The following is a 24529-nucleotide window of genomic DNA, read 5'->3' as shown; positions in this document are numbered from 1 at the left end:
CCAAACTGTATCAAGGGTTGATAGAGGCTTTTCCTGATGACACAAAACATGTAAGAACAAAAATATAAGGATGACCTGAGAGACGCTATTGATTATGATAAATGGATGTAGATATGTTAGAATGCCCAGTCATATTCATATAATGTCAGACATAAATGACTGCAGTTTAAAACCATCCATAGAACGTACTATATGCCAGTGAAACTGAATATCATGCACTCAGAAATTGTATTATTCTGCTGGAGGTGTAAAACACAAAAGGGGACATATTTCTGGTCTTGTGTTCTGGTCTTGTGAAGGCTGGCTGAATTCTGGCAAAGACTATGTTCTTTTATCATCTCAGTATGCAGATTCTCCCTTCCTGTTTCTGTTTGCTTGTAAAATGTTGATACTGGAGACCGTTATCAGAAGGAACTGTGTAACCTAGCATTTATAGGGGCTAAGAAATGGAGTGACATTAATTGGAAGGTTGGTTATCCTCCAACAATGGATGGAAGAAATGTCAAATTATGTATCACTATATTTAATTTATTACAACATTAAGGGTATACTGTGCAACTTTCATAAGGTCTGAATGCCTTATATGAAATACTGTACAACAAAAGGAGTCTGTGTTGAAAACATGCCCACATCAGTGTTTAACAGTCTGATGGCCTGCTGATAGAATCTGTTTGTCAGGTTCTTGGTAGCGGGGTGAACAGGCCATGGCTCGGGTGGCTGAGGTCCTTGATGATCTTCTTGGCCTTCTCGTGACATCGGGTGCTGTAGATGACCTGGAAGGCAGGCAGTGTGCCCCCGGTGATGCGTTGGGCTGACTGCGCCACTGTCTGGAGAGCCCTGCATTTGTGGATGGTGCAATTGCCGTACCAGGCGAGGATACAGCCCAACAGGATGCTCTCAATGGTAAAAGTTTGTGAGGGTCTTAGGGGCCAAGCCGAATTTCTCAGCGTCTTGAGGTTCTTCACCACGCTGTCTGTTTGAAGGGACCATTTCAGGTTGTCAGTGATGTGCACGGCGAGGAACTTGAAGCTTTTCACCCAGTTCGTTTTGTTCGTCAAGCCTACTAGCGTTTTCCCCTTGCTCCTGTCTTTTTCTAGTTCCTGTTTTCTAGTTTTCCCGGTTTTGACCATTCTGCCTGCCCTGATCCTGAGCCTTCCTGCCGTCCTGTACCTTGCCCCACCACACTGGATTATTGGCCTCAGCCTTCCCCGACCCTGAGACTGCGTGCCGTTCTGTACCTTTTGGACTCCGATCTGGATTACTGACCTCTGCCTGTCGTTTTGCCTGCCCCCTGTTCTAGTAATACACTTGTGTTACTTCAACACTCTCCATCTGGGTCTTCCCTGAAACATGATATTGTTTGGAGTGTAATTATCTACATGCGAACATATTTGCATCAGGAAAAACATTTAATTACTCAAAAGACATTGCATGGACTTTTGTGTTGATGCCTCATAAGTTTATTTACATTCTGTTAGGTGTTACATTAAAATACAATGTCACCCTTTCAAAATGCCATTGTAAGCATGCCTGATAACCCAACTTTAAAGTAAATCCTTCAAACATTTTTAAAAGCCTTCACAACCAAAAATGTATTCTCAAATGGATACAACTCTTTATATTTTCAACCAAGTTAAATGTCCCGCTTTAAATGACGTACAGCTTATAAAGGCTTCAAACACTACATACATGTGTTACAAATAATCTGCAAGCATATGTCATGCTTTATAAAGGGTTCATAAATGTGGCATAACTGTGTGACATAACCACCAATCTCACATGTGACATAACCCACTATGTCAAATATGACAAACCTGTACTTTATAAACGATGGCATAAGCACCGCTTAATAAAGGCTTTATAAATCATATTAAATTGAAGCTTCACAAAGCATTTATAACCCTGTCATGCATCTTGGTAGAGCATTGCAACGCCAGGAGAGTGGGTTCGATTCCTGAAAACACCCATACAAAAAAATATATTCACGCATGACTGTGAGTCACTTTTGATAAAAGCGTCTGCTAAATTTGATATTATTTTAAAACATTTCTAGGATGGCCCAACTTCTTTCCCTCTTGTGTGCATAGTCAATATTGGACCAGACCTCAACTTTCCCCAAAATACTGTGCTGCAGGTTGACACACACTCTGTGCAGTCATGCACAGCAAAACACGTTGGTGAGGCATTTTAAAATCCGTTTAGATTTTTTGCCTAGTTCCGTTTTCTTTTCCCAAATAAAATGTTCTCAGTTTTGTTTTTCCAGGTTTCAGATTTCCCCAATTGTTTCAGGTTCTCCCTATTTTTTTTCACACGTTTTTAATTCAAAAACTACAACATTTGATTTTCTGTCTTCACAACAATGCTTAAACCGCATCAGGGGATGACTTTTGAGGTATGTGAAAAATCTAAGAAACTTATATTTTGAGTGTAGTTACCCTTTAATGCCCTGCATTGTTGTTTGGTTAGAGGGCTTTTTGTTTTATGGAACAATGGCACATGTGATGATTATGTGCAGTGATTAGCATTATGACCACCAATGGAATGGGTGGAGTAAAAGGCCAGCAACACTCCGTACCATACACTGTACAGTGATTCGCATTCCAAATTTAATACAAATGTCACTTATATATGAAGATATATGAAACATTGTTAATGTTTAGACAACTATTTTTCATATATCATGAATACAGATTATTGACACTTTTATACTATGAATTCAATACATGACGTACTTTTATTTGATAGAATTCCTAAATTCCGTGACCCGGAAGTATTTTTTTAGTGTTACCGACAAGATGCTGATCATGTGATGAGTTCGCAAATGAAAATGCCCAATTGTGGTGCCACTGGACAGTGAAAAACAAGTTAACCTTTATTCATTGTAATTTAAATTAGTAGTTGTGTTGAGTTATATTCCATACTGTAGCTACCTCAGTCGTTATTTAAAATAATTTCGCTAGCTAGCCAGCAGGCTCAGCTAAATAAAAATCCCCTTAGATACAGACATGTCTCATAGTCATGTCATCAGATTTGTACATTAAATAATATAATAATACGAATCAAATTTCTGGCGCTGCACAAAAAAAACAGACATGCAACTTTCTTTGTTGTTACTTTTAAGGTTGGAACCAACATGCAGTACCTCCAGCAGGCAGAGAGGCAAGAACCATTAATCCACTAGCTCAGGGACAAACTACACTATTCACAGTCCCGTGTAATGTTCAATATAATTGCTTTGTTGGACTTTTTGAAACTTAATGTATTTGTCTTTAATGTTTATTTGTTTTAGCTTTTAGTGATAATTTCTTAAGTGTTAATACATTTGTGTTTACATCATTAAGCCTTTATGGGTCTGTTATGAATGACCAAAGGTGTCTGACTTTATAGTAAGTACAGCTTCATATGATACAAGGCATTTATGTATGTGTTATAAATCACCAAAGCGGTCTGGCGTCATGCAATATAGAGTCTTTATGGATGTGGTATGAATGACAAAAGGTGTCTTACTTCAAACTAAGTATTACAGGACACTACATAGTGTCAATAAATAGGTTATTAACGTTCGACTGAATTATGAAGGTTCTCTCATGATCCAAAGGGTGTAAGAGGTATTTAAATGGTCTGATGCAAAGACCTGATGGGCCCAACACCTCAAGGTATGGCTTGTTTTTGTTGTGTGCGTGTTTGTGTACTGAGGAACATGTAACTTTGCGCCAGAAGACAGCCATTTTCAATATTTTTAGGTTGGGGGCTTTCATCAAGGTAAGTGTTTCTTGGTGTAATGACGTCCCTAGATTATTGAACACACCGCACATTTAAGCCTGTGATATCAACCATTCAAAGCTGGCCTTAGTGGAGTGACCATAGAATTCTATAGGGCTGACCTTACAGAGTAAAGTACTTATCATCACTAGTTAACACAGTAAAAATAGTCAATTATGGCTAAACCTTGCCCATTTCCACAATTGATCTTCTTAAAATTGTATTTTAAACCTAACCCTAACTAATGCTGATTATGTCACAGTTATGCCACATTTATGAACCCTTTACAAAGCATGACATACGGTCATAGATACTTTAACACATTTATGTAGTGCTAAAGCCTTCATAAACTGAACGTCATTTAAAGGGGGATCAAACATGCAAAACAATAATATGGAAATTTAGATGATTTACAAAGGAAAGTACTTTTAAGGAACAATAAAACAAACAATTGTGGTGGAAAATATGAACACTGGTTTAGGAGGCAACAAGTGATTAAGCTTAAAGATATTTTTCAAATAGACACTGAGTGTACAAAACATTAGGAACACCTACTCGTTCCATGATAGACTGGCCAGGTGAAAGCTACGATCCCTTATTGATGTCACCTGTTAAATCCACTTTAATCTGTGTAGATGAAGGGGAGGAGACAGGTTAAATAAGTATTTTTTAGCCTTGAGCTAATTGAGACATGGATTTTGTGTGCCATTCAGAGAGTGAATGGGCAAGACAAAAGATTTACCTGCCTTTGAACGTGGTATGGTAATAGGTGCCAGGTGCACCGGTTTGAGTGTGTCAAGAACTGCAACCCTGCTGGGTTTTTCACGCTCAACAGTTTCCCATGTGTATCAATCCCATACGTCCACCACCCAAAGGATATCCAGCTGACTTGACACAACTGTGGGAAGCATTAAAGTCAACATGGGCCAGCATCACTGTGGAACGCTTTCAACACCTTGTAGTCCATGCACCGACGAAATGAGGCTGTTCTGAGAGCAAAATGGGGTGCAACTCAATATTAGGAAGGTGTGCATAATGTTTTGTACATTCAGTGTATAATACAGTGTACAGTACATAGCTTGTCAGTATATTTCAAATGTTATAATTATTTTTATCTCTAAACATTTATTTAAGTATTAGCCCTGTACAAATGTTCTTAGTTTTATTATATAGAAATAAAAGGGTTTTGATGCGGTATGAATACCGTATGATGCATAAATTGTGCCATGAACTTGGGAAATACCTGATAATAATGATAATATATAATTTTAACTATGGGAAGTGTGTATCAGTTTTTTCTCCAGTTGTGAATCACTCAATTTACAGTACAATTCACACCTTGTAACCTATGCAACCCTTTGATGCATTGAATATGCAGGCACTTACAGCAATTGTGGTTTGTGTGGCGGTGGTTAAGACTGTTACTGAGATCAGGTGTAGGTGAGCAGGCATAGGGTCAAAGTTAGAAGCAAGGCTGAAGACGGTCAAAGCAGTACAGTGATTAATTCGATTTTGCTTAGTTAACATCAACATCATCCTTTATTTTTTAATAAATGGCTGAAAAATAAAAAGTCTAAAACAAATTATGGTGCAGTCTTGAGTGTGAACATTGCCGGTGATCTCAGGTAGTTCTTCTTTTTGACTTGAGGGTCTCAGGATATTGGAAGACATCAAAGCATCAGCACACAGAGGAGGAGTGGAGATGGCTAAGGGAGTAAAATACAGACAAAACTTAGGTTTCAACAAAATGAAGAAAAAATACTTGAAGATACAGCATTTATTTAAGATTCATGTCTAGCAAAAAAATATAAAATCAAAGAAAAGATTTCGACACTTACCTTTCAAAAGTCTCCAGAGAAGCAATGGTTCTGCTGAGAAGTTATTTCAGCTTGAGATGAGACCAAGCTGTTTCATGGTGATTTGGGGCATCTTTCACTTCAAGTGAGTTTGTCCAGATTTTATTATGTTGGGATTGCCATCCTTGGAATGCTCTCTCCATAAGGTGCTTGACTGTATAAAGACTGCATAGTTTTAACTGATTGGTAGTCCATTGTATATTACAAGAAGGGGATAGGTAGAATCCAAACATTAGCGGCACTGTAGCCGAGATGAGAAAAGTTCTTGAAGCTTGGTTTTTGTTTAAGCATTTCTTCCAGTGTTATAATAATTAATTGTCCTGTGACTCCTTATTCTACTCTGCAGATTGGATGCTTTCCTTTCCATTTCTATATATTTGTAATGACAGATATCAGTTTAACAGCTTTTACATCTAATTTGTTTTGCCATAAAAAGGTATACTTTATAATAGATATTGTTCTTTCTTTGATGGAATTTAACAGAAATATATCTAAAAAAATCTAAATATAATTTTTACTCAAATGTCTGAAAATGTAACTATAGAAGTATAATGAATTAGAACTAATAACAAGCTGGCTTAAAAATAAAAAAAATATGTCAATATGTCTAACACTGTAAACGTTATTATCAATATCATTGTAGTTGCTAAAAATAAAAAGATAATAGGTTGAATACAGCTCTTCTGTATGTAAGCATATAAATAATGGCAACATTGCCATTAAAGTCTACAAAAATGTGACTTCTCAGACTACACAAAACAAAAGAGAGCAACCGAAAATGTACTTAAAAAAATTGAACTGAATAAACTATGGACAAAATGTAAAGCCAGCAAAAAGATGTATATAATATACTGCTGAAAAGCCCCATAATAACAACATGCAGAGCAGAATAAAGGTAGTCTATTTTTCTAATAAGAATTAGGCAACTGGTGAGTAATTTGGTTGTATTGTGGTGAATATTCTCTCTTCAGAACTGCAGTTCCTGCCCATTGCTAATGATGTCAGGGCCTGTGCTAGCTCATCCATGCTAAGTCCGCTTTGTAATCCTGCATTATATCTGCGCCCATAGCTCGTCGAGCTGAAGGAGGAGGAGGAAAAGTTAGTGGAGAAACCAGAGCCTGTGGCATCAAAGCTCCCTCGTCTGGAGCCTGACCTGGAGCCAGTTCTTGAGTCGGGCCGGGAACCGGATGCTGACCCAGAACCGCTAACACTGTAGGGACTGTAAAGGCCTTTACTTGACTGAGAAGAGGCTTCCAACAGACGCAGACCAGAACCCTCCTCAATCATGCTTCTATCCATGGCATCCTTGTATGAGATCTTAAGCTTTGTCTTTGGGCAGGTGAGGTATTTGGAGTATCCACTGACATCTCGTAGCTTTTGTGCAGTACGTGCATCTAGGGTGCCCTTGTTGACTGCAACGTCTAGTGGAACTCTGCCAGTGACCTCTGGTTCGATCAAACCACCAGTTAGATATTGTACTTCCAGGAATCTCTGACCAGCCTCATAGTACAACCACCCTTTTTTTAATGCTTGTGCAGCAGACATTTTTTTTTTGGTTCTGGGATCCTCAAATCCATTGAAGGCCTTCTGTGCCAGGTTGATTCGGTCAACCATGATCTTATCCACAAGTCCCATGTTCATTGCATCTGAAACTGAGAACTTCTCTCCAGTGTTTGGATCAATGATGCCACCAGCGCAAGCCTGAGCCTCCAGCAATCTTTGACCTGTGATATTGTCCACAAGATTTCTGTGCATGGCTTCTGTGACAGACACCTTTTCCAATGTGTCAGTATCCAGTATTCCAGCCACAGGCACGGTTTCTTCTGTTGGGTCATTCCATATTGTTGCTGGGGGTTTGATAGACGGAGCTGGGCTACTGGAGTAAGATGATGTGGACCCAAAAGAGGATGACCTGGATCTGGTGCCAGTTATGTTTCCGGACAACATGTCTGCAAACTCTGTGATGGACAGAGTTCCAGCACGGTATTGATCCAGAGCAGACTGGTCAATGAGGCCCTTTGTGATTGCATCATCAATGTCATACTGTCGGCCAGACCTTCTATCAATGATCATGGACTTCACAACACCATCAGATGAGGAGATAGTAATCTCCTCCCACTCACACTCCTGCTCTGCAAGCTCCATGTAGGTCTGTTGATCTATAAGTCCTTTGCGATATGCCTCATACACAGACATCTCTTTGCCTGTCTCTGGGTCAACAATGACTACTCTGCGTTTACGCACAGATGATTTAGAGGATGTCTTCCTCTCACGTTTCTTTTCTTTTAACAGCAAAAGTGCTAGTCCAGTTTCCGGGTCAATCATGCATCGCTCCATCAGCTGCAGGTAAGTGAGGTTCTCCTCAGTGTTAGGGTCAAAGAAGCCTTTAGTGTCATCAGATGGGTCTGTAAGAATGCCATTCATCTCCTCATCAAACAGGCCACGTGTGTAGGCCATCTCGACTGGCAAGCGGTGACTCTCTTCTGGATCAATGATCCCACCAGTGGCAATTTGGGCTTCCAATAGGCGAATGCCGTGGTCTTTCAGAATGAGACCCTTTTTCATGGCCTGGAATAGAGAGATGTTCTTGCCAGAGTATGGCTCCCTGTAGCCTGTAACAGCACGCTCAGCAGAGATGAGCTTGTCTTTGAACTCTGAACCAACGACTCCCATTTTAACAGCTTCACCGACATTCAGCTTCAGGTTCTTTATTGGGTCAATTATATATCCTGTTGCTGCTTGAGCTTCAAGAAGTTCAAAGGCTGTCCCGGGTCTTATCATGTTCTTTTTCATTGCTTGGTAGATGGACAGACGGTCTTTGCTGGATTCTACATATACTCCAGCAATGCAGCTTGTGCCCTCAAGGTACTTCTTCACTTCTTTGCTGACCTCTTCTACTGAGATAAGGCCTTCAATGAGATCATTGTATGTCTTTTGGTCAATAATCTGTGAACGAAGCAGCTCATCTAAGGTGATTTGCTTTCTGAGACCCTTGAAAAGCAGCCTTCTGTCGGCCAGTGAAAGTAATCGCAGACCACTCTCTTTATCAGCTTTGCATTTCTTCAGCAGCTGGGCATAGCTCTGTCTCTCCTCTGTGGTTGGATCAACATAACCTTGTACATCACTGTTTGGATCTGTGATCCTGTCGTGCGTTTCCTTATTGATGTATCCTCGTTGCATTGCAACATCTGTGGGAAGGTGGAAGTAGTATTCTGGATCCATAAGTCCCCCAGTGGAAGCCTGGGCTTCAAGAAGCCTCAGGGCATAGTCCTCAGGAACAAGGTCTTTTTTCATCGCTTGGAAGAGAGAGATTACTTTTCCACTGTAAGGATCCTTGTAGCCAGTGACTGCCCTCTCGGCAGAGAGAAGTTTGTCATGGATTTCAGGGCCGACTAGCCCTTTGCGCACAGCTTCGTCAACTGTTAGCAATTCTTCTTTCACAGGGTCAATGATGAATCCTGTTGCTGCTTGGGCCTCCAGGAGACTGATAGCAAAATCAGGCTTAATGAGACCTCTCTTCATGGCCTGGTAAATACTAACCTTAGAGGGGGAGTCTGAGAGGATTCCAGCAATACTGCCTGTGCCAAACAAATACTGCTTTACAGACGGCATTTCCATTACCTCACGGATAGTTTTCTTCTCTTGCTTCAACATGTTGTATGTTTGAAGGTCGATAATGCGAGAACTATAGAGCTCCTCAATAGTGACTCTTCGTCTGATCACATCACAGGACATGCTCTGCTCTCCTTTCAGTATCTCCCTTTGTTCAATGATTTCAATGACGATGATGATCATTCTCTCCTTTGTGATTTGCCCGAGGCGATACTGCTCCAGGAGCCTTAGCTTTTCCTCCTCAGGGAGAAGGTTTGACCCCATGACATCCCATAGGGTCATTACCTTCCCTGCATAGCTCTGATGAGGGATATCCACTTGAGTGTTAGTCAAGTCTGTCTGTGCCATTTCTTCTGTGTATATGTATGACTTTTCCACTGGACTTTGAGCTTCAGCCTTTGATAGCGGCAGGAAGCACAGACCGGTATCTGGATCTCTTATGCATTTCTCTTGCAGTTGTTTGTAGGTGGAACTTTCATTATTGTTGGGATCAATGAAAGCTTTGATATCCCCTGAGGGGTCAGTGAAGTTATTAGCCATCTGCTTATTGAAATAGCCACGTTGGAAGGCCACATCATTTGGAACATAGTGGCTGCTGACTGGATCAATAATCCCTCCTGTGGCCACCTGAGCTTCCAACAGGGGAATAGCATGTTCTCGTAGCACAAGCTCCTTCTTCATGGCTTGGAAGAGGGAAATCGTGTTGCCCGTGTATGGATCTCTGTAACCAGTCACTGCTTTCTCTGCTGACAGAAGTTTCTCGTGAACCTCAGGACCAACAACTCCTGCTTTCACAGCATCATCCACAGTGTACCTCTGGTTTTTGACAGGATCGATAATGAAACCGGTTGCTGCTTGTGCCTTGAGCAACGAAAGACCTGTATTTTGTCTCAGTATGTTCTTCTTCATTGCTTGATAAATGCTAACCTTTTCCTTTGAATCACCCATATAGATGCCTACAATCTGTCCATCTGTTCCTTGCAAGTACTTTCTGACTGAGTCAATGCCACTGATTTCTTTGGGTTTCTTTTTACCCTGTTGGAGTTGATCATATGTAGCTTTATCAATTATTTTGGATTCAAACAATGAGCTGGCAGTGACAGATGACCTAAGCCCTTCAAAGCTGGCCTGTTCCTTTTCCTGTTTCTTGTCCTCCTTTTCATCAACCATTGTGACAATGATTGTAATCATTCTTTCAATAGTCACTGTTCCAGTTCTGTACTGTCGAATCAACTCGATTCTTTGTTCCTCTGTAATATATTCAGAGTTTATGATCTCCCAAATAGTGACTTTCCTTCCTTTGAAAGGTCCATACGGCAGCTCCATAGTTGCCTGGTTCAGGGCATCTTTGATCTGGACCTCAGTATATTGATGTTCCTCTTTTGACTTATAATGTTCCTCTTTTGACTTTTGAATTGCTTTCTCTGAAAGCGGAAGAAATGGAAAACCAGTCTCTTCGTCAGTGACACATTTATTCATGAGTTGTACATAAGATGCATTCTCCCACATGTTAGGATCAAAGAAGACTTTAGTTTCATCAGTGTTGTTGCTCAAGGTCTTGTTTGTTTCATCGTTAAAATATCCACGTTTGCAGGCAACATCATGTGGGATGTGATAACTTTTAACTGGATCAATTATACCTCCAGTTGCAAGCTGAGCCTCTAGCAGACGGATACCCTGGTCTTTCTTAATGAGGTCTTTCAACATTGCCTCAAATAGGGATAGATTCTTTCCAGTGTAGGGATCTTTGTACCCATTAACAGCTCTCTCTGCAGACATAAGTATTTCATGCATCTCTGGGCCAACAAGACCTGATTTAACAGCCTCATCCACAGTGAGCTTCTGATTTTTGACAGGGTCCATTACAAATCCAGTCCCAGCTTGAGCCTCAAGAAGAGTCAATGCAGTCTCGGGAGAGAGCATCTGTTCCTTTACAGCTTGATAGAATGGTATTTTCTCATTTGTTGACTCAACGATCACTCCAGCAATGCTATGTGTTCCCCTTAAGGCTTTCTTAACAGGCTCCATCTCAGAGATTTCTTTGACAGTTGTTTTACCATTATGCAATTTGTTGAACAGGTCTTTATTGAGGATCTTAGATTCTAGAAGTTCAGCTGCAGTGACAGGAATCCTCAGACCGTCAAACACAATTTCATTCCCCTTCTCTTTGTCTTCCACAACGCTAATTACAATTTTGATAATTTTTTCAACAGTAATTTTTCCGGTCTTGTACTGGCGAATCAGATCCTTCCTCTGTGCCTCTGTGAAATACTCTGAGTTAATGATTTCCCAAATGGTCACAGTCTTTCCTTGGAATCTTCCAAATGGTACAGAGATATTCGCTTTAGTGAGTACATATTTAGTTTCTTCAGTTGTATAAGTCTTGTCACTTTGTGTAGCTTTCTCTGTGATTGGTAACATAAGTAGGCCTGTCTCTGCATCTGGGGTGCATTTTTCCAATAGTTGCTGATAAGTGAGGCTCTCCTGAGAGCTTGGGTCAATGAATAACTTTGCGTCATCAGTAGGGTTTGATAGAGTTTTGCTCATCTCAGCATCCAATTGGCCCTGCTTATAGGCTGTCTGGAGAGGTACACGGTGACTATTGACAGGGTCAATTATTCCACCAGTTGCAATCTGAGCATCCAGAAGTCTAAAGGCCTGGTCTTGTTCAACCAGACCTTTTTTCATGGCCTCAAAGAGTGAGATTTTGTCTCCAGTGTAAGGATCTTTGTAACCAGTAGCTGCTTTTTCTGCAGAAAGCATTTTGTTATGGAGTTCTGGACCTATTAATTCCTCCTTTACAGCTTCATCCACAGTGAGCATTCTGTTTTTCACTGGATCGATGATGTACCCAGATGCTGCCTGAGCTTCAAGAAGCATTGTGGCAGCGCCAGGAGAAAGTTTATTCTCTTTCATGGCCTGATACACACTCATTTTTTGTTTGGCTGCAGTCAAGATTCCGCCAACACTATTCTTGCCTTTGAGACATGTTTTGACTTTCTCAGTCTTGCTCAGGTCTTTCACTGTGGTTTTGCCTTTTTTCAGCTTATCAAAGTCCTTCTTGTTCAGTATACCAATGTCATGGAGCCTGCTGGCAGGAACCTTCTCCCTAATCCCATCAAAAGAAAATGGTGATTCTTCGTTTTTCTTCTCACCATCTACTACTGCAGACCCATCGAATACTTTCTTTGTAGTTCCCACCATTGTCATTGCAATTAGCTGATCTTCAGGGACCTCATCTGTTTGCATCTCCATTTCTTTAGTGTGGGATGTTGCTGATTTCTTTAATGTAGAAAGTTGCTGCAGCTTCTCTCGAAGCTTTTCATTCTCCTCACCCAACAATTTCTCTTGTTCAAGCCTTTTCTTTTCAAGATCCTGCATCTCTTTCTGCTTGTTGCACATCTCCTCCTCAGCATCCTTCTGCTTTTTAACAGCGGCATCCATGGTAGCGTGGAGTTTCTTCTTCTCCTGTTCCATCTGCTTCCTTTGACGATCCTGCTCATCTTTGAGATCTTTGGCCTTCTTAACCTCATCCTCAAACTGTTTCTCAAGCTTATTTTTCTCTTCTTCAATGAGCTTTTCTTTTTTCAACAACAATTGTTTTTCTGTCAGGAAAGTCTGCTCAAGAACGATCTTTTCCTTTTTAATTTGTTCCTGTTGGGCATTGGCCATCTAATTTGGAGAAGAAAAAAAATACAAAATTAATACAACTCCAAACAAAACTTTTTCACATGGTCTTAACATTCTATTACACTGATTATAACTGCTAAATAATATAATCAATATATTTCTATAAATGGTATTGTATATACAATATATATTCTGTATTCAATGATTGGAAATTTATTTGAAGTCGGTTTCATTTTGAAATGCAATTATAAACATTTGCTAGAAAACATAATTGGATTTACAAAATGCAGCAACATTTGGTAATTCATGAGAAATTGCTGGACACTTAGTATTGTTGACAGTCTCTGCAATTCACATGAATAGTAACTTTGGACCTCCTTTATGTGTTAGTGTTTTTGAGAAGGTTATGGATATTTGCAAAGGGGTTTGCACTTATTATTTCACAGGATTATTTCACATTCTGCAATACCTCTTTAGACTTGTTCTGTAGATCTGCAGCCTCTTTTTGTAATTTCTCATTTTCTTTCTGAAGGTCAGCTATGGCTTTGCGTAGGTTATCAGACTCTTTGCTGCTCTGTAATCTCTGCACCTCCAGTTTCTCTACAATTACTTTTTCTGAAGCATGTTGCTCTTTCTCTTGGAGACGAACCCTGATCTCATCTGCTTGTTTCTTGAATTTTTTGGCCTCCTCTTCTGCTTTAGACTGAGCATCACTAAGCTGTGTCACCCTAAGCTTCAGTTTCTCTGCCTCCACCGTAGCTTCATGCTGCCTCTTGCGCTCAGCCTCTAGGGATTTTTGGAAGCCCTCTGTCTCCTCCTCAAAACGTTGCTGCATCTGCTGCTTGTCCTCCAGCAGTTTTTGGGCCTGCTTCTGAGCCTTGTCCTTTTGTTTCTGGAGATTCTCTGCCTCAGCTTTCAGTTTAGCTGCTTCTTGGATAGCTTGCATTTTCTCCTTCAGCATTTTGTCAGCAAGAGCCCTCTGTTCTTCAAGCTCGGACTCTGTAATCTGTCTCTCTCGGGCTGCCTCCTGAGCTTCTAAGCTTAGCCTGGCAGCATCCTCCGCAAGCTTCTTCATGTTCTCAGCTTCCTCTTCCAGGAATTTCTGAGTATTATCTTTGTCTTTACTCATGAGACGCTGGTTTTCATTCTCAATTCTAAGCTTAAGTTTGACCAGCTCCTCCATCTGGACCTTGATCTTGAATAGCTCATCCTCCACTTGAGCTTTCTGCTTGACAGCATTGCTAACTTCATCCTTCTGGCGCTGAAGCTCTTCATCCAAAACAGATTTCTGCTTATCAGTCTCATCCAGTCGCAGTTTCACCTTTGTCAGCTCCTGCTCAACTTGTTTCTTCTGCTTCACTGTTTGTTCAGCTAGCTTTTTGTGCTTGGCCATCTCTGCATCTGCCTGCTGTTTCTGTTTCAGAGCAGCAGCCTCAGCCTCAGCTTGCTTTGCAGCCTCCTGCTCTGCTGCCATCCTCAGTCTCTCAGCATCCCCCTGAGCCTTGGCCTGTTTGGCAGCCTCAGCTTCAGCTGCTTTCTTCTGCTTCTCAGCATCCTCTGCTTTTTGACGGAGTAAAGCAGCCTCTTTCTCAGCTTTCTCCTTCGCCTTCTCAGCTTCTTGTACAAGATTCTTAGCCTTGTCAAACTCCTCTTTGAGCTTGCCCTGGAAAAGATTGTCCTCTTTCTGCTTGACCAGAACAGCCTGTGCTCTCTTTTCTGCATCACTACATTTCTGTGCAGCCTCTTTGGCTAGACTAATCTGTTTCTCTGTTTCTTTGTCAGCATCCTCCTTTTGCTTGTTAGCATCAGCAGCAATCTTTTTGAGGCGCTCAACTTCTTTCTGAGCTGCCTGGCATTGTCGCGCTGCCTCTTCCTCTGCTGCAGTGATCTTTTTTACTTTCTCTTCAGCTTGCTTCCTTTTGTTCTCCTCCTCTAAAGCATGCTTTCTGAGTTTCTCTGATTCTTCCTCTGCCTTGACTTTGTTCTTATGTGTCTCATCTGCAATGCCTTTAAGCTTGTTCAACTCCAACTCAAGATCCAACTTGCCTGTTGATGCCTCCTCAAAGTTTAGTTTTAGTATGCGAATCTCCTCTTCGACCACCCTCCTCTGCTTAAGAGTTTCCTCTACAATCTTCTTCTGCCTCTCCAATTCAGAATCAGAAGTATTCTTAAGCTGGGTGATCTTTTCATCAATGTCTTGCTTGTGCTGTTTTGCTTGGTCTTCCAGGATCTTTCTCTGATAAGCCTCATCTTCGGCTTTTCTCCTAAGTCGCTCATTTTCTGCCTCTTTATCCTTCAGGGCAATCTCAGCTTCAGTTTTCAGACAAGTTGCTTCATTAATGGCTGCCAGTTTTTCCTTGAGTATCTTCTCAGCCTCTCCTCTTTGCCGAGCTGCCTCATCTTCTGCTATCTGCCTCTGCTTCTTTGCGTCTTCAGCAATTGATCTCAGCTTAGTCGCCTCTTCAGCTAGTTGCCTCATTTTCGATGCCTCAGACTCAAGGAGATTTCTGCTTTTCTCTGTTGTAGACATGGTCTCCTTCTCAGCTTTGGACTTCATCTGAAGAAGAACTTCCATTTCACGTCTTACTTTGGCCAGTTCGTCTTCTAGCTCTTTCCTTTGTTTTACAGCAGCATTCACCTCATTTTTCAGGCGCTGGAGCTCTTCATCCAATAGAGACCTCTGTTGCTTACCATGGTCAAAGTCAGCCCTTAAGCGAATTAGCTCTTGCTCTGCAGAGAGTTTCTGCTGGGCCATTCCCTCTGCCAATTTCCTCTGTTTCTCCAGCTCCTTCTCTGCCATTTCCTTTTGCTTAAGAGCAGCCTCTTCAGCCTTAGCCCTTTTCTTTGCCTCTCGCTGAGCTTTCTCTTTCTGCTTCTCTGCTTCCTCCTGAGCCTGGCTCTTCTTATGGGCATCTTCCTCAGCCTGGAGTCTCAAACGGAGTGCCTCATTGGCTTTCTGCCTCCACTTCTCAAGTTCCTTCTCTGCTTCCTCCCTGGCTTTGTTGGCTTCCTCTTGTTGCTTCTTGAGGCGCTCTGCCTGTTCCTGCAACTGAATAACAGTGTCCTGTTCTTGTTTCAGTGACGCCTCGAGCTTTACTGCCTTCTCATTAAAGGACATGCGTTTGGTTTGCAGCTCGGTGGCGGCACTCTTCTGTGCCACCTCCTCTGCAACCATGACCTGCCTCTGCTTTTCCTCCTCTGCCTGTTTCATGCGCCTCTCTGCCTCTTCAGCTTGCATCTTGAACTTCTGCACCTCATCCAGGGCCTTCTGCTTTTGCTTGGCAGCCTCTTGTTCTGCCTCTGCTTTGTGTTTCAGCTCCTCCTCCGCATTGCGCTTTTTCTGAGTCTCTTCATTCACCTGCTTGCGAAGCTTCTCTGCCTCCTCCTGAGTAACTTTCCTCAGTCTCTCAGCCTCGACAGCCATGTCCCTGAGCTGCTGAACTTGGGCCTCAGCAGTGGCCTTCTGCTTTATGGTGGTCTCTAATTGGATTCTGATGATGTGGATCTCTTCTTCTATCTTGGTGTGACTATACAGTGCCTCCTCAACCTGCTGGCTCTTGGATTGGATCTCTTGCTCTGACAGATTCTTGAGTTCGTGCAGCTGCTGCTGTATGTTGTGCTTCTGTTTCTCAGAATCCACTTTCACAACCTCCCTCCTGCTGACCTCTTCTTTCATTTTCAACTTGAGCTCTTGGGCTTCTTTTTCCGCTTTAGCGATAGCTTTTGCGTGCGCCTCAGCTAACTGTCTTTGTTTGTCTAATTCAGCCTGCATCTCAGACAACTTTTTTCTCTCCTCCTTCTTTAGTATTTCAGTAGCTTTCTGTATTAGTGGAAGCAAAAAGTAAAGGGAAAAACAAAGTATTACAGTGTTAGAATATAAATGTTTGAGTTGATTGAATTACTCAAAACAAAGTCAAACGTTTAAGTACATGTAGGTACACATACAGTGGGGTCCGAAATGATTGACACCCATGATAAAGATGAGCATAACTGACTTTAAAAAAATAAAGAATTTAAAAAGTGCCAATGTTTTTGAACATACAATACAGCTCAGTATTTGAATGATGTATTTTATACAGTAATTTCTGCTCATCTTTATCAAGTGTGTCAATCATTTCGGACCCCATTGTAGATGTAAATACATGAACAAAACGTTACTTCAAATGAATAAATATTTATTATCTAAGGAAAGAAATGTTTGTTATTTGCTTTAGGGAAATAATCACACATGTCTCGTCACATTTACTTAATGTATGGCACACATAATGAGACATTACATCACAACACTATTGGGATCTTGAATGGTATCATGCCAATTAGGTATTTTACCTTGGGTCTTTTGAAGTAGCCATTTAATTTTTCATTACTAAGATAAAATACGAATCAATCAAATAGCACTTTTCAATGTACTGACTTGGCTACTACTCTTAAACTTTACCTTGGACTAAGATTGTATTATCTTTTACAAATTAAATCCATCACGTTTAAAAATTGGAAATAAACTTGAAAGGACAGAAGCTGAAAAATAATAATTTGCAAAGAGTGTATTACCCATAGAGAATATGCTTAGATTGAGTTAGGGGCAAACAAAACTGGTCACTTGAAATAATCATTCTGAGGTGGTAGTTAGTCAGACTGCAGAGTCCTAATCAGCAGATCAGAGAAAATGGAGTGTGCAGAAATATTTTGTTTCAAGAGTGAAATAACAAATTAAATTGCAGAAGAAAAGGCTGGGGTTGAATGGGGGAGCCTGATGTTTGCTTCAGATTTGAAGGGAATACTGTAGCAAAACTAACTTGCAAGTGTAATTTAAAGACTGATTACACAACCATGAACCACAGTATAGGGGGAATGAGAGACAGATACTGTTAGTGAATGGGATGTGCTGCAGCACCAGAATTTTAAATGACTCTTTTTTATTACTTTCCATACTGCGATGAGCTATAAATAAACTAATTAATTTCCTCATAGACCACATCAGCTAAAATATTTTGAACCCTTTAATTAATACATAAAGAGAGTGTTTTATAGTAATTGTTGTGCCATCATGTCACTCCTTGACATGTCAAACATCTAAATAGTTGACATGCGTGCACAAACAGATCTTGGACCAGGCTATTGTTATTATGGTTAGTGGGTTTAATTAAAGTTGTCGGGAGCAGGGAGCTGCTGCCTGTCTTCAATTTGTCCCTCATTTACCTCCTCGTCCTCAAGACGGCGCTGTGTCTCCGTGATAAACTTGATGTACTGGCTGGTCAGAGTCATTAGCTCACTGTAGCGGGTTCTCAGAGTCACATACTGAAAGACAATTTCAGATGTTTAGTAATCCCATATAATTGTTAACAACTTTAAAGCTACTGTAGCTGTAAAATAATATTAAATAAATTCCCCATGTCTATATGACCTACCTCTTGGATTATATTGTCAGATGCGCACTCCATTTTGGTTTTCCTAAGGGGCGATGCCAGGGGCTCCACCAGAGCTTTGTACATCACCACCTGAAGCTCATAGTCCTGGGGAAAACACATGGACATAATATAATAATTTTACTACTGCAAAAAAATCTCCATATGCATGATCTTGTTTTAAGTGATTTGCATACGCACCTTGACTGCATCAATATATGCCCTTGCATGTTTTTGACACTCCTCAACCTTGTCTTTGTTCTTCTCGATCTCTTCTAGGAGTTTCTGCAATGATAAAAGATTGGAACACTGACTGTCATGATAATGTAACATTATATTCCATCATCGAGCAAAGAAGCTTCATCTTCACTATTTGTAATGGAAGCCTCCTGCTACCTTGTCCTGGGTGCCTCACATTGGTGGTGGATGAGGTGAGTTTCCCCTTTACTATGTAAAGCACTTATAAATCCAATCAAATATTATTATTAGTCGTACAGTACCTTCTCCTGTGCCAACTGTTGCATAAGGGCCTTGCTGTCGCCGATGGGCATGGCCTGGATCTTCTCCTGCCTTTGCTTGGCATCACAGAGCCATCTGATGAGCCAGTCATAGCTCTCGTGGTAGGCGCACATCTGCCTCCCCAGCAAGTCCAGTTCCTGTTGGCGCAGGTCTATCTGGGCAAACACGACCTGCCAGCGCTCCTCTAGCCCGGCCACTAGCTGGCGGTAGTGTTCCAGCTCGGTGTTGTGCTCGCTGTGGACCAGCTTAATCCTCTCATTCACGGCCGCCGCCTTCTTCAGTTCCACCTGGAGATTGTCGAACGTCTTCTGGTCATCCTCTGCCTCGCCACGCATTGTCTACCAGAGTGAAAGAGGGAGACAAAGAGAGAGAGAAAAAGAGAAAAAGAGAGGAAGAGCGAGAAAGAGAGAAGGAGAGAGAGAGAGAAAGAAAGAGTGGGAGAGAGAGGAACATCACTACAAATGCATAGAAATCATTAAGTTACTGTCGGATAACCAGTCCATATAAAAGCATTGTCTATTCACCAACGGATAGAGTACTGTTAATTCTAACAGAGACACTGTACCTTTAGCTGGGTGTGGTAGTTCTCCACCTCTTTTTCATCTGTTGGCATCTTGTTGACGTCTCGTAAACGGGCTTCATACTTTTTGAGGGTGTCCTCTGCTCCCTTTGTGCTGCGGATCACTATGTCGATGGTCTTGAGTCTGAACAAGGAATGGTGTATAGTGTTAGCTGTATATGTAACATGACTCAGATCTACTATTTAGATTGAAGATGTTACTTATTGGTCCTATGGTTTTGATATGCATGTCGTAACAATCAGAGTCAGTGAGGAACTCACTTGTCCAGGTACACGGAGGACAGGCTGTAAATGTGCTCCATCTTCTTCAGCGTAATATCCAGCTCAGAGCGCAGTACCGGGTTGGAGATGGACTGCTGAGGAGATGCCAGCACCTCCTCTGTCTTCTCAGCCACATTGGTCAGGTCTTTCTTCAAGCCCTCCAACTCTGACTGGACTTTCTATGAGCAGAAAAGGGAATAATGTACCATAACTGGCTATTCCACCTGGGCATCCAAGCAGTCATGGAGTTGTTAACAAGCTAACCAGCAATATACTGTAAAGTGAAATAGGGACACAAAGGTCTTCTGAAACTTCTTACGATCAGAAACGAGCAGATGTAACATACTAAACAGCATGACTGATCTACAAATGTTAGTTTGTCTCTTCTACTGTCTAACTTCATTTACTTGACACACAGGAACTTTAAATAGCTTCCTAAACAATAACCCCATGTTGAATTTGGCCTGTCTCCGTTTCAAATAGGCATGTTATCTCATTTGGGCTCACACTTCATTACAGATGGGATTGGATGTGTGATTTATGGTAACCATTTACCAGTGGCCTGGCCAACCCTGAGTCTAAATTACATAGATACTGATTTATTTCTGTCTTGGTTGAGAAACAGCTACAACAGCAAATGTCTCTTCCTCCATTGCCGTTAGACCCATAGGGAAGTGCCCTAAAACTCCCAAGGTGCCCCTATAATGTATTGTTGTATTGTCTTTGTGTTGTTCTTGTCTGTAACTGTTATGCACTGTGTCATGTATTTTGTATTTTGTGTGGACCCCAGGAAGACTAGCTGCAGCATGTGCAACAGCTAATGGGGATCCTAATAAACTAGACAAAACAATGTCACTGAGGGGTGACGTCACTGCAGTACCTTCTGCTCAGCGGTCCTCTGGGCGCAAGCCTTGAGCGGCTCCTTGTCCACGGGCTGTCGCAGATGTGCGACGGTGCGAGTCTCACAGCCCTCCAGCTTCAGACACAGGTCCTTGATCTTGGTCAGGTAGCTCCGGCACTCAGATTCATCTTGCTCACCTGAACAGAATGGAGCAACCATTACAAACGTGTATAAGAAGATGAATTTACAGATCATTAGGACTAGAATTCTGGATCATAAAATAGTGCTCTGTTCCCTAATTAATATTGAATGATACAAAGAGCATATAGTTATGTATATGCTTAAAATTATTTGGTTACATGGGCTGCATCCCAAATGGCATCCTATTCCCTATACAGTGCATTACTTTTGACCAGGGCTCATAGGGATGTGGTCAAAAGTAGCGCATTATGTAGGAAACAGGGTGCCATTTGGGATGCATCCATGGTTATGGTACAATAGCACAGTCAAAATAAAATAAAATAAAATGACATTTTATTGGTCGCATACACATTTTTAGCAGATGTTATTGCTGGTGTAGTGAAATGCTTGTGTTCCTAGCTCCAACAATGCAGTAATAATCTAACAACACACAACAATGCACACAAATCTAAGAGTAAAAGAATGGAATTAAGAAATATAAATATTTGGACGAGCAATGTCGGAGTTTGGAGTATAAATATATATATATATGTTTTTTTTTGTGGCAGATGGCAGGGAGAGGTGAGGGGAGTGGTAATTGAGAGATATCTTGCAGGCAGCTTGCTCCATCCCCAAGCCTTACATGGACTTCCTGCCCCAACGAGGAAAGGCTGTAGGTCGTTAAGCCAGGGAGTGCTTGGGGATAAAGGAGGAAGCAGCCTGCACAAAGGGGGCAGAGGAGGTGAGAGACAAGAGAGGTATGAAGAGTGCGAGACAAGAGAGGCATGAAGAGTGAGAGACAAGAGCGGTACGAAGAGTGAGAGACAAGAGATGTATGAAGAGTGAGAGACAAGAGAGGTACGAAGAGTGAGAGACAAGAGATGTACGAAGAGTGGGAGACAAGAGAGGTACGAAGAGTGGGAGACAAGAGAGGTACGAAGAGTGGGAGACAAGAGAGGTACGAAGAGTGGGAGACAAGAGAAGTACGAAGAGTGAGAGACACGAGAGGTTCGAAGAGTGAGAGACACGAGAGGTTCGAAGAGTGAGAGACACGATAGGTTCAAAGAGTGAGAGAAACGAGAGCAAAAGCTCTGTGATTGCCCATTGTGACCTGGACTGTTGGACTACCCCCTCTTCAGCTATATATATATATAGCTAAATAATTTGTGGATAGTATATCTACAGCAATAGTTGAATAGAATGGACTTGACTAGAATACAGTATATACAGTGCCTTCGGAAAGTATTCAGACCCCTTGACTTTTTCCACATTTTGTTACGTTTGTTATACCGCATAACGACAAAGCGAAAACAGGTTTTTAAAAATTGTTGCAAATTTATGAAAAACAACAAACAGAAATACCTTATTTACGTAAGTATTCAGACCCTTTGCTATGAGACTCAAAATTGAGCTCAGGTGCATCCTGTTTTCATTGATCATCCTTGAGATGTTTCTACAACTTGGGAGTCCAGCTGTGGTAAATTCAATTGATTGGACATGATTTGGAAAGGCACACACCTGTCTATATAAGGTCCCACAGTTGACAGTGCATGTCAGAACAAAAACCAAGCCATGAGGTCAAAGGAATTGTCTGTAGAGCTCCGAGACAGGATTGCGTCGAGGCACTGATCTGGGTAAAGCTTCCAAAAAATGTCTGCAGCATTGAAGGTCCCCAAGAACACAGTGGCCTTCATTCTTAAATGGAAGAAGTTTGGAACCACCAAGACTCTTCTTAGAGCTGGCCGCCCGGCCAAACTGAGCAATCGGGGAAGAAGGGCCTTGGTCAGGGAGGTGACCAAGAACCCGATGGTCACTCTGACAGAGCCCCAGAGTTCCTCTGTGGAGATGGGAGAACCTTCCAGAAGGACAATCATCTCTGCAGCACTCCACCAATCAGGCCTTTATGGTAGAGTGGCCAGACGGAAGCCATTCCTTAGTAAAAGGCACATGACAGCCCGCTTGGAGTTTGCCAAAAGGCACCTAAAGACTCACAGACTATGAGAAACAAGATTCTCTGGTCTGATGAAACCAAGATTGAACTCTTTGGCCTGAATGTCAAACGTCGCGTCTGGAAGAAACCTGGCACCATCCCTACGGTGAAGCACGGTGGTGGCAGCATCAGGCTGTGAGGATATTTTTCACCGGCAGGGACTGGGAGACTAGTCAGGATCAACGGAGCAATTTACAGAGAGATCCTTGATGAAAACCTGCTCCAGAGAGCTCAGCACCTCAGACTAGGGCGACGGTTCACCTTCAAACAAGACAATGACCCTAAGCATGCAGCCAAGACGACACAGGAGTGGCTTTGGGACAAGTCTCAATGTCTCTGAGTGGCCCAGCCAGAGCCCGGACTTGAACCCGATCTAACATCTCTGGAGAGACCTGAAAATAGCTTTGCAGCGACACTCCCCATCCAACCTGACAGAGCTTGAGAGGATCTGCAGAGAAGAATAGTTGAAACTCCCCAAATACAGGTGTGCCAAGCTTGTAGTGTCATTCCCAAGAAAACTCAAGGCTGTAATCGCTCTCAAAGGTGCTTCAAAAAAGTATGAATACTTATGTAAAAGTGATATTGAAGATTTTGATTAATTTACATCTTTAAAAAAAAAAAATTGTTTTATAATTATGGTGTATTGTGTGTAGATTGATGAGGGGGGAAAATTATTTAATCAATTGTAGAATAAAGCTGTAACGTAACAATGTGAAAAAAGTCAAGGGGTCTGAATACTTTCTGAATGCACTGTACATATGAAATGGGTAAAACAGTATGTAAACGTTAGTAAAGTGACCAGTGTTCCATGTCTATGTATATAGGGCAGCAGCCTCTAAGGTGCAGGGATGAGTAACCGGGTGGGAGCCGGCTAGTGCCAGTGTGTAAGTTCAGGGCAGGGTAATGGGTGGTAGCCGGCTAGTGCCAGTGTGTAAGTTCAGAGCAGGGTAATGGGTGGTAGCCGGCTAGTGCCAGTGACTAAGTTCAGGGCAGGGTAATGGGTGGCAGCGGGCTAGTGCCAGTGAGTAAGTTCAGGGCAGGGTAATGGGTGGTAGCCGGCTAGTGCCAGTGAGTAAGTTCAGGGCAGGGTAATGGGTGGTAGCCGGCTAGTGCCAGTGAGTAAGTTCAGGGCAGGGTAATGGGTGGTAGCCGGCTAGTGCCAGTGAGTAAGTTCAGGGCAGGGTAATGGGTGGTAGCCGGCTAGTGCCAGTGAGTAAGTTCAGGGCAGGGTAATGGGTGGTAGCCGGCTAGTGCCAGTGAGTAAGTTCAGGGCAGGGTAATAGCCGACTAGTGCCAGTGAGTAAGTTCAGGGCAGGGTAATAGCCGGCTAGTGCCAGTGAGTAAGTTCAGGGCAGGGTAATAGCCGGCTAGTGCCAGTGAGTAAGTTCAGGGCAGGGTAATGGGTGGTTGCCGGCTAGTGCCAATGACTAAGTTCAGGGCAGGGTAATGGGTGGTAGCCGGTTAGTTGTGGCTATTTAACAGTCTGATGGCCTTGAGATAGATTTTGTTCTTGGTCATTTCGATCAAGAATTCATTATTTATGCCCACATAATTATTGTAAATTTCTGGAACTCTTGTCTCATGAAATCACTCAAGCTTTTGCTTATCAACGCATAGTTTCAAAATCAAACTCAATTCACTGCCAGCTTCATGCAGGAGAAATTATTAAACAACATGATTATACAACACAATGCATCAACACATGCAAACGCATGCGATTGGACAAGGTGGCTAATGCAATGAACAGCAAAGTTAGAGAAAATCTTGAATGATGGATAGGTTGAGTGAAGTTGATGGAGTGAAACGAATCAGAACTATCAGAGAAAAAGCTAAGCCAGTCAAAAATGTGCTCAATCTGACACTGCAACTAGGACACCTTACCTCCAGTGGGTG

General features: G+C 42.0%; 1 protein-coding gene across 20 annotated transcripts in view; it reads right to left on the bottom strand.

Annotated features, from left to right (window-relative positions):
- Positions 1-1434: 1434 nt before the first annotated feature.
- Positions 1435-24529, bottom strand: part of pleca (plectin a) — a 183447-nt gene continuing 160352 nt past the window's right edge. For 15 of the 20 annotated variants that reach the window (XM_014177017.3, XM_014177018.3, XM_045709748.2 and 12 more), the window contains 11 exons: positions 24518-24529; positions 20506-20663; positions 19626-19804; positions 19350-19488; positions 18766-19122; positions 18467-18550; positions 18269-18373; positions 18060-18158; positions 13330-16680; positions 5601-12902; positions 1435-5468 (listed from right to left, as the gene is read on the bottom strand). The exon at positions 24518-24529 is cut by the window's right edge and continues 9 nt beyond it. In XM_014177017.3, the coding sequence (XP_014032492.1) occupies positions 6537-12902; positions 13330-16680; positions 18060-18158; positions 18269-18373; positions 18467-18550; positions 18766-19122; positions 19350-19488; positions 19626-19804; positions 20506-20663; positions 24518-24529 (10850 nt within the window). In that variant the 3' untranslated portion in view covers positions 1435-5468; positions 5601-6536. The remainder of the gene's footprint in view (positions 5469-5600; positions 12903-13329; positions 16681-18059; positions 18159-18268; positions 18374-18466; positions 18551-18765; positions 19123-19349; positions 19489-19625; positions 19805-20505; positions 20664-24517) is intronic. The other 5 variants (XM_014177022.3, XM_082970325.1, XM_082970326.1 and 2 more) reach the window with 1 other exon arrangement.

This window comes from Salmo salar, chromosome 27 (assembly GCF_965601325.2).
Source record: "Salmo salar chromosome 27, fSalSal1, whole genome shotgun sequence".
Lineage (NCBI taxonomy): Eukaryota > Metazoa > Chordata > Actinopteri > Salmoniformes > Salmonidae > Salmo > Salmo salar.
This window is presented reverse-complemented; position numbering and strand designations above follow the sequence as displayed.